Raw genomic sequence first — 10283 nt, forward strand, 5'->3', positions numbered from 1 at the left:
TTAACTCCCAACCTTATCTTACCATTCATACATTGCCTTTGCTTGGTTTTGTATTCGGTTGTTGCTTGAAACTTTTGAAATATTTACTCTTATCACTGTTAATAACCATCTTTTATAAACTCTATACTCCTTAACTTGATCTTGGATTTATTCTGGTGCTATAAAAGATTCACAAATCTCAGGAAATATTAACTATTGATTTTAGCTACCCTCACTTATAAACTTTGAAATCCTTCCTAACTGCATGGTGTCAACGGATGCGTTATGAATCGTGCCACGTTATCTGCTGTATCATTTGTTTCTCTTTTCTTTATCTTGAAAACACTTACTCCAGTATTACTTAAGAAGCAATTTGAACTTTCTTACACATAATTTAGTTGATCGTGTCCTTAGCTTTCCTTTTTTATTCTTGCAATGTGGTTGTTAATTTTGTATTCTTCTACATGATTTAGGAAACCCTTGAAGTGACTTGAATCTGCACCGTTGTGGTGCACAACAATTTATTTAATTCTCTCGAAAATTTTGTTTTAGACTTTTCTAAATAAGTTTTGATTTAATTTGCTTCCTGTTTGATTGTGTTTCTTACAGTTTACTTGAATCCTTTGGAATATTCCCCTTATGAAACACACGCACACAATCCTTTAATCTTAAATGGTTTTGAACCCTGAAAATTACTATTGTAGTGAACTAATTATGCAAGTTGATTCTTCTGTTCTGTATTCTGTATCTTATTTTCATCTTACTCTAATGTGACACTTTGTGTCTTATATCATTTACTTTGAACTCTTACTTAGGATCTTTTAAAAGAAAAAAAAAGAAAAAGAAAAGTTTCATTTTATTTTTTTTCTCTGCCCAATTGTGTTCACAATCGTTCTTTGAAAGTTTTAACAAGATTGCATTTACTTTTGCATGCACTTTCTTATATGGATTTTGAGAACGTCTTATGTGGTTTGAATACAACTTAAATTATACCAACCATACTTCAATTTTCTATGCATAACCTTATTTGGTTATGTATTTGAGTATCTTCCAGGGTTCTCGAAGCAAGATTTTGCACTTAACCTAGTTAATTTTCGTTTTACAAGCTTTTTATATTCTATTTTGACTTAAACTTGTCTTGGCATAAGGCAACATTTATGCTTCTAAGACTTTCTTTGAAAAAGTTTATCTCATATCTTTCTTTAAGAAGATGGAATGATTTTCTTAGTTTTGTCTATTATTAATGGATGTTTTAATAAAGTGTGTCCCATGTTATCTTCTTAAAAATCTTGTAAACATTGTCTTGAATTCTGTTATTTTTTCTTTGCGGACTTTGTATGTTCTTTATTCGGCCTAAACTTGTTTCGGCTGAATATGTTGACTTCTTTTATGATTCTTATTGAAGTTCACTGATTCAGATCTCCTCGCAAGGATGTAAATTGACTACCCTTCTGGGATATTTCATTATTATTGTGCACCCCTGATAAATTGCGACTCTATTCATTCTTTTGATTTTATGCGAATGTTGACCTTGTTGTTGGATTTATTCTTCCTAGGTGTTGTACCCTTCTGAGTAAATTCGAAATTTGTTTTAGTGACATGTACGACCTTTAGATATAGCAAGCAATGCGTTAGTTCTTAGGATACGATAAGTGGATGCGGAAGGTGAAATTTGTAAGTGCCTGATGTCATATGATGTGGTGGAGTCTTGTTTTATGTGAAAGGGGTTTTGTTGATATTAGGTTTTTCATAATATTTTTCGGAAAACGTTTTCTCGTACCTGTACATCGTTGCTTAGTTGCAAACTTACACCTCCTTCCAAATTCATAAGAAACATATCTTTGTCAGTTGCAAACTTACACCTCCTTCCAAATTCATAAGAAACATATCTTTGTCGCTTATTTTTCTCTTCCTGCAAATTGTATCTCTTTGAACGTACTCACGCCTATCTCAATGTCACACGTGGTCCTTAGAGGTAAGAATCGATGTGTTAATTCTTTAGGGAACGAATGGTAGATGGGGAGTGAATCTTAAAAGTCCGAGATGTTGCAAGTTAGAACATTTGAGTTCGGTAAAGAAATATCATTAGGAGGAGGTTTAAATTTTTAGTAGCTCGATGCATACATGACAACTCGTAATTAGTTAGCTAAGTGAACGAAAGCGTTAACATGTCGATCACATCGTCCTTGCAAATGCCTATTTTGAAAAATTTGCACATTATTCTGTTTCTTCAAGTTTTAGTAAAGTGGTGACTCCATATAACTTCTTTGTTGTCAGCCTATCTTGTGAGTTCTGCTTTACGCCACATTCTTCTCTTATATCTAACTCTTATAACTTATCTGGTATTTGAAAATTTATATATATACCAAGGCTTCTTGCTTATCTAAAGTATTCAAAAGTAAAATATTAAAAGTAAGCAATATCTTATGTATTACTTTTAATTTTCGAGGACGAAAATTTTTATAAGGTGGATAGGATGTAAGACCCAGAATTTTCAAAAAAAAAAAAAATAAATAAATATTATTATTAGTTAATTTCAATTTATTTTATTAAAGATAAATTAAAGCAAATTTTGATTAATTGAGTTTAAAATAATTTAAGGTTTTATCTGATTTTATAATTATTGAATTATTTTCTATATTTGAATAATAAAGTTTAGCAAATATAAAATAATAAAATTTTTATATGGCTTGGTTTAAATAATTGAGATTTTGGAATTTAATATTAATATTTTTATAAATAAAGAAAATTAATTATATTACCTTATAATTTCAATTAGTATTTTGATACAATAAATAATAGTTTAGAGTAATTTTAGAGATTTAATTAGATTTTATATTAACCCAAAAATCCCCAATTTTATCACAAAAATCCAAATTCCCAAATCAAAACCCCAAAATCCCAAAACACAACCCTAACTCTAATTTCCTTAACCCTAGCCGCCATACCCTTTCCCCAAAATAACCCAAACCCACTTCAGGAATAGAAAAGAAAAGAAAAGGAAGAGAGAAATGGGGGAAGCTGATCGGGGAAGGGGGAAGAGAGTGAGACCCGAGAGAGGGGAGCGCCGGTGGAGGTGTCGCGCCATCATCGCGGACCGCCGCTGCCGCTGCGTTCTGCTGCTCGCGCCGCCGCCGCCGTCCAGGAAGCTGCCGCTTCTGCTTGCCGTCGCCGTTGAGATCGCGGGCTTGGAACCGCCGCGCCTTCATTCCCGCTGCTCGCCTTTCCTGTCACAGCCACCGTCGCCGCCACGAAGTCCGTCGCCGTTGCTGCAGCTGTCAGCGCCGTCATCCATGGGTGAGGCAGAGGAGAGAGATCCGGGAGGAAGGGAGGATCAGGACCTGTCCAGCCACCGCGCACAGTTGCCGCTCCTATCACCGGCCATCCTCATCAAATCCGCCGCCTCCGAAGCTTCTGGCTGCGACTTCTGGCCGCACCTCAACCTCTGCCGCCGGAGAGCGCTGCTGCCACCGAAAACCGTCTGTGTATGTTGGAAACTGCCGCCGGAACCCCTGTCTTCTTGGTAAGCACTTTGTTTCTGAAACTTATTGAAATCAATATTCTGTTGCAATCTGTTGGAGATTCTGAGATGCTGGTACCGTAGGTTTGGGTTCCAATATTTGCGTGTCGAAATTAAGGTTGTTATTGAACCACCGGAGCTTTGGGGAGTGCCGGAGCTTCCGCCTGGTCGGTTTAGAGGGTCATTGCTGCTTTGTTTCTCGTGGTGAGGTTATTTGATTCTGTTTCAATTTATCGTAAATGTTTCATTACTAATTTCGTTCTATTCCGCTCAATATTAATTTCGCTTTAAATTCCAATTTATGTCAGAAAAGTGTTGTTACCGCGATTCTTAATGCCGCTATTGATATTGTCTGAAAATAAACAAGGTTGCTGCCGCTGCTGTAAAATTGAAGATAAATAAAAGAGTAATTGATGAGTCTAACTACTGAGCTTTGACTAAATCGAGGTAGGGGTTTTTCTTAAAACCTAATTTATATTACAGAGTTGTGATAACTAGATATTAATGTCAAAGAACATATGGCTGTGATTATGATTGTCTTCTAAATGTGGTTGTTTGTTGGACTGAATGATTGATTGCTTGATTGCTTGATTGCTTGATTGCTGAAAAGAAATTAGTTGGAAATGTTATTTAGTTGATTATTATGAAAATTGGCTTTTCTTGGTTTTGAAGCTATTTTTGATAATGTAAAGGAATTGGTTTTGGAAATGATTTGGAATATGAAACTGGATTAACTTTGGAAATGGTTTAATTTTGTGTTGGTGACTTTATAAATGATTTAGTATTTGAGCTGTTTTGATTTTAAAGAGAGATTTATTATGGGCACTGATTTGGTTTGAAAATAATTTGATATTGGAACTAGCTGAATCTTGGAAAATGATTGAGGTTTGGAAAAGGTTTGAGAAATGTTTGGATGGGACCCGAACAGGGTGGCAAAGTCCGAATTTTAGAGGAGATGCTGCCGAAATTTTATAAAATTGGAAGTTTTATTTGAAGTAATTAACTAAAGATTTGTTTTTAAACATTATATGTTTTAAGGATAATCTATTTATCAAAGAAAGAATTATGTTTTGGAATTAAGACTGTTAATGAACGGAATGGAAAGAGGATTGATGAGGATTTTTCTTTGAAATATGGCTTTTGAATGAATTTGGAAATGAGGTTTGGATTGATGAATGATTATGATGTTGAGAATGTTGAGATATGTGGCTTATGAATTTGAAATATCTGAGATACGAGGTTCCCTGGATTAAGTACCGTGGCTTGCCACCACGTGTACCAGGTTGAAAACTCGATACTCTGTTGACCCTACGACGTAAGTGTGACCGGGCACTATATAAATTCCCGGGAATGTTACCCCCATAGAGCAATATTGATTATTTGAGAAAAAGCTATGCATAGACTCTTGGGGATGCACGTCGGGGGACAGTCTAAGGACAATTCAGACTTGTCGGGTTGGCTGGATAACCGACAGATGAGCCTCATCAGCCATAGGACAGGCATGCATCATATGCATTTGTATGCTTTGCTTGGGTTTGAACTTGTTTTTGGTTTGCCTAATTGCTAAACTGTTCCTAACTGCTACTTGAACTATTTGCTGTAACTGTTTCCCACTTGTGTTTTACTTGTCTGTCTTGCCTGTGTTTGTCCTGGCATGTTACATTTGAGAATGAACTTTGGTACTGAATTAATGATTATGTGGTTTGATTGCGTGGTTGGTTTCTGATTGAGATTTGCTTATGAGAAAAGAAAGACCTTGGATTTCTGAAAATATTGAACATTGTTTCTTTGAAAAGGTTTTGAACGATTAGCTATTGGATTTTAAAAGGATTCACAAGGCAATAATAATCACTGAATTTGAAAGCAGTTTTTCTTATTGAAATATCTTCTTATGACAACTTTGAAACTCCGTGGTGAGACCGTGTGGTTAGGTTCTCACCCCCTACAGCTTTACCTTTTCAGGAACCGGATGAAGAAGCATTAAGAAGAGTTAAACTCCGTTTAGTTTTATATGTTGTATTAATTAGATTATTTTCTTCCCTCGTCTTTATTTTTACAATTTTTGCAAGAGGGATAGGAGTTGTATGATTTATATATATTATATTAAAAGATATTATGTAAGAAGCCTTGTATATGAATCTATGCCTGCTTGTTTTTTTTTTTTAGGATAAAGTATTTCTTTTCTGGTTTTCAAAGAAATCAGCGATACGGTGTTAAGTCACAGGCTCCTATTTTAATATTTAGTACGTAAAGTAGTCATAATACTTCTTGCTATCAGAGTGGCGCAGCCGGAAGCGTGACATTCTGGTAGTGAGGGTGTTACAATATTTTTTATTGATATAAAATATAAAAATATAATCTACCGTCACATAAATATTTAATGAAGTAAATTAATTAACAAAATATTTAAAAATAAATAATTTCATATTTTATTAAATGTAAAATCATAAAAAAAATTATGAAAAAATTATAAAAATTGAGATAATTCTTTTATTTGACAAGTATTTATTAATTTTTAATTAAAAAACTAATTATAATTATATCTATTATCAAATATATATATATATATAGTATTATATTTAATTATATAAGATTTTTATTTTCGACTCCTCCATTCTTAGATTCCTGAATCGGTTCCTGTTTTTGGTATTGCTTATTATTAATTCATACTATTAAAAATCTTTTATTATGATCAAATCATAAACTCAATTCAATTAAACAACCGTTGTTATATAGTTATAGAGCTTTATAAAATTTATAAAAACATTTTTTATATTAATATGAATAAGTTATGGCTGCTCCGTAAATATTTTTATTAAGTATGAAAAGTTGTACTTTTCGTTAATTAAATATATCTAAATTTTTTATTTATTATATTTTATATTAATAATTTTGATTTAGAATTAAGCATTTATGACCACAACACACATTAATTATTGTCGAATTTATCATAAAAAATTCGACTATAATTGCTCAATTTAATTTTTTGCAAAATATTATCTTCTAATTATAATTTCCAACGCTAAATTCGTTGCAATAATGCGGCACAAAACATGTTTAAATATCGTGAAATATTACCATTATATTTTTCGTGAAAATAATTCGATGGTAAGATGTTTAATTGAAATTTATTGTTTTCATCAAAGGAATTTATCACTACTATAACACTACAAGACACACATAAAATTGAGGCGGTTTTTTTGGAGATTTACGACAGTTTTTAACCGCCACAAAATAGCATACCAGCGATTCGATAACCAAAATCAATAAATTTGTTGTAAATTCAATCCAAAATTCGAAACCATCTTCTTCCCCTTTTACTTCTGCACGCAATGTCTTCTTGATGCAGACACAACCAAAATTGATCATGGCATGAGCATTAACAACAAAATTGAGTTTGACAACACAAATTAAGTTTGATATTCAAGGTTCTAAAAACTGATTTGAATCGGTTGGTCAGACCGATTGAATAAAAAATCGTTAATATTTTCGATTCGGATTATAAGTAAAATTACTAAAGTTTAAAGCCGATACAAAATAAAAAAATCAATCAAAAATTGATCAGTCGAATCGAATAAAAAATCGGTCACTTTTTGTTAAAGCCAATAAATGACACTAAGCTTCTTTTTCTTCTGTTGTCATCTTTAGCCCAGAGAGAGAGAGCCATATTTGAGTATTGAGCTAAATTTAAAGTTCAAACATTAAACTTTTTTCCTTATTTATAAGATATATTTTTGGAGAGAAAGAGTATGAGTTGCGTTGTTGCACCAACCGTCATATTTTTTAATTAATTACTATAAATGATGAGATATGCAATAGGGTTATAAAGAGTTATATTTGAGTATTGGACTAAATTTAAAATTCAAAAATTAAACATTTTTCTCCTCATTTATAAGACATATTTTTTTGAGAAGTAGCAGATTTTAATAAGTATGGATGAAACTGTGAGAGCTTTCATAAATAATAGGTATTTACTATTTAGTATATAGATGTATTTAGAAATAATTATAATATTTTAAAATTTTTTAAATTAAATATATATTAAAAAATTATTTATTAATTATTTAAATAAATAAATACTATCAAAAAGATTTCTTCAAGAAAAAGAAGACTTCTTTTGGTTTTCGTTAATATTTATTTATTTATTTTGATATTATCATAATAATATTTATTTTTAAAATATTGATACATTACATCTAAATATCTAATTTAAATTAAATATATTTTAAAAATTAAAGAATATATAATACATTTTTTTAAATAAAAGCTCATGAACTAAAATAGAAGTACATTGATAATATAAATATATTTTTTTTGTGTGCTTAATCTTTATATTTTATGTAATATCTAATATCATGAATTTTATAAATATGTAAATTTTGATTTTGATATTTGACTTTTGTATTCTACTTATATAGGCGTATGAGATTTTGATTAGTATTGTATTTTTAATTTTTATATTTTTAGATTTTATATTAGAATATATCTATATTTTTGTGCATTTATTTATAATTTTATATATTATTTTATTATAATTCGATTATTTTAATTGAATTACTAAATCAGTGTTATTAAAGTAGTTTAATGACCAATTCAATTTTTAGAACTTTAGTTTGATCAGAAAAAACATACAAGGATTAAGTAGGTCTATGATAAGAGAAAAAACAAGAAAAGCTAAGAAGGCTCTATAACAAATTATTACAACTATACTTAAAGAAAGCCCAAAGCAAGAGGAATTGGAGCTTAAGATTGTTCTCTGCATTATTCACCATGAAGATGCATAAATAAGAAGATACTTGTAGATTTGGACTATATAACTCTATTAGTTTTTATATTATTTTAAAGTGAAATAAATGTTTAGAGGGATATTTAAAAACTTGTCACCCACTCAATATCTTAAATGTATAGTTTTACTAAGAAAATCTCAAGTGTTTAGCTGTTTTTAATATAATGGAACATTAAAGACTTAGTGAAATAATCTTATTTTAATGAATTTTTTAGTTATCAACCCTTATTCATTTAATCTTTGAATAGAGGTCTTTAGATTATGTAAAAATTAGATTATAAATATTAACATTTTATGAGATTTATCCTCTTTTGAGTTTTTTACAGAATTTTCTAAACTTATCAAGGATATTCATCTTTATAGCAATTTTAGGCTTATCAATTTTTGATTGTGGTGCTTTATTTTACCCACTTTGTATAAATTTCTCAGATTTATTTATATCTTTGATTATATAATTTTGTTTTCGGTTATTTTTAGGTCTTTTTGTAGTTCAAAATGTCATCTTTTTTATATGGAACAGAACTTAAGATAAGATAAAAAATCAAGAAAAAAGGACTCATCTACTTTAATTTAATTTTTTAATGTAATAGTTAAGAGAATTACTTTACCTCTTTACACCCAAATTTCTCAAAGAAACTTAAATAAATTTTTATTCATCGAAATTAAGAAAAAAATGACTATAAAATTTTAGAAGTTTTTATACCTTTTAAATTTAAAACCCTAACTCATAAGCTCACTAAAATAAAAATAACCAAATTATAATTGGGTCTTAAACAAAAAAAAAAAAAAAAAAAATAAACATAAAATAAATTTTAAAATAAATACTAATAAAATAATACATATTTGATTCAGCTTGACTATTGAGGGTCTCCAATGCAACTTATAAATAGTAAAATATTTGACTTTCCATAATCGCTAACCATTGTCTTATCTAATTCTTGATGCATATCCTGAATTTAGCCATATTTGCAAACCTTCTTTTATTCGCTTAGTTGTTCCTCTTGTAATTGGATCAATTGACATTTGACAGTTCTCAGTTTGTCCCACATAGTTCATATCATTCCCTCCCTCTTGAAAAAGATTCGTCTTTGAATCTGCATCCAAAACAAAAGGAGATAGGACATAGACATTAAAATTAGATGGCACATTATACTCACTTGAAAGGTCAATCTTGTAAGCATTGTTATTGATCTTTTCGAGCACTTGAAATGGACTATCACCCCTAGGGTCTAGCTTGGATTTTCTTTGAGTAGGAAATCTCTCTTTTCTCAAATGAACCTATACCCAATCACCAGGTTCAAAGACAAGTTATCTTCTACCTCTATTCACCCTTTGAGCTATCAACATGTCTTTTCTTTTAATCAACTAACGTGCTTTCAAGTGCATTGCTTTAACTTTTTCAGCTTTACCTTCTACATCCAAACTAACAAGATCGCTCAAAGACAAAGGTAATAAGTCCAAAATAGTTAAAGAATTAAAACTATACACAAGTTCAAAAGAAGAAAAATCTATAGAAGAATGAATTGTTCTATTACGAGCAAACTCAATAAAAGGTAAATAATTTTTTCAAATTTTCAGATTCTTACCAACAATAGCACGTAATAAGGTCCTTAATATTCTATTTACTACTTTATTTTGACCATCGATCTGAGAATGACAAGTGACAAGTAGTAAAATATAATAAATTAGTTCCTAATTTATTCCATACCACTTTCAAAGAATGACTAAACAATTTTACATCATGATAAAAAATAATAGTTTGGGAAATACCGTGTAATCACACAACCTCTCTAAAGAACAAATCATCAATATTTGTGGCATTATCAGTTTTATGACATGCAATTAAATGAGACATTTTACTAAACCTGTCAACCACAACAAAAATGTTATCTCTACTTTTTCTAGTTTGAGACAAACCAAGAACAAAATCAAAGAAAAATATTAATCCACGGATATATAAGAACTAGTAAGGAGTATACAAATTATATGGTAATGACT

The 10283-nt window shown here is 30.3% G+C and overlaps 1 protein-coding gene across 6 annotated transcripts; it reads left to right on the forward strand.

Moving 5' to 3' along the window:
• The first annotated feature begins 1587 nt into the window (after window positions 1-1587).
• LOC112715856 (uncharacterized) lies at window positions 1588-5637 on the forward strand. 6 transcript variants are annotated; one of them, XM_072205053.1, is made up of 4 exons: window positions 1588-3502; window positions 3584-3703; window positions 3808-3946; window positions 5462-5637. In XM_072205053.1, coding segments are annotated over exons 1-3 (633 nt in total). In that variant the 5' UTR covers window positions 1588-2990; the 3' UTR covers window positions 3809-3946; window positions 5462-5637. The 6 variants fall into 6 exon arrangements, with proteins under 6 accessions (XP_072061154.1, XP_025623459.1, XP_072061151.1 ...); XM_025767674.2 differs by having other exon boundaries at window positions 2580-3502; window positions 5448-5637; XM_072205050.1 differs by having other exon boundaries at window positions 2580-3502; window positions 3813-3946; window positions 5448-5637.
• Window positions 5638-10283: the final 4646 nt, after the last annotated feature.

This window comes from Arachis hypogaea, chromosome 10, assembly GCF_003086295.3.
Source record: "Arachis hypogaea cultivar Tifrunner chromosome 10, arahy.Tifrunner.gnm2.J5K5, whole genome shotgun sequence".
Taxonomy (NCBI): domain Eukaryota; kingdom Viridiplantae; phylum Streptophyta; class Magnoliopsida; order Fabales; family Fabaceae; genus Arachis; species Arachis hypogaea.

Excerpts from the sequence above, each read along its gene's own strand:
- LOC112715856 (XM_072205050.1), top strand. The coding sequence starts at position 2,991 with ATGGGGGAAGCTGATCGGGGAAGGGGGAAGAGAGTGAGACCCGAGAGA. Across the intron at positions 3,503-3,583 it reads CCGGAACCCCTGTCTTCTTG|GTTTGGGTTCCAATATTTGC; the intron begins GTAAGCACTTTG and ends CTGGTACCGTAG. Across the intron at positions 3,704-3,812 it reads TTGCTGCTTTGTTTCTCGTG|TGTTGTTACCGCGATTCTTA; the intron begins GTGAGGTTATTT and ends ATGTCAGAAAAG.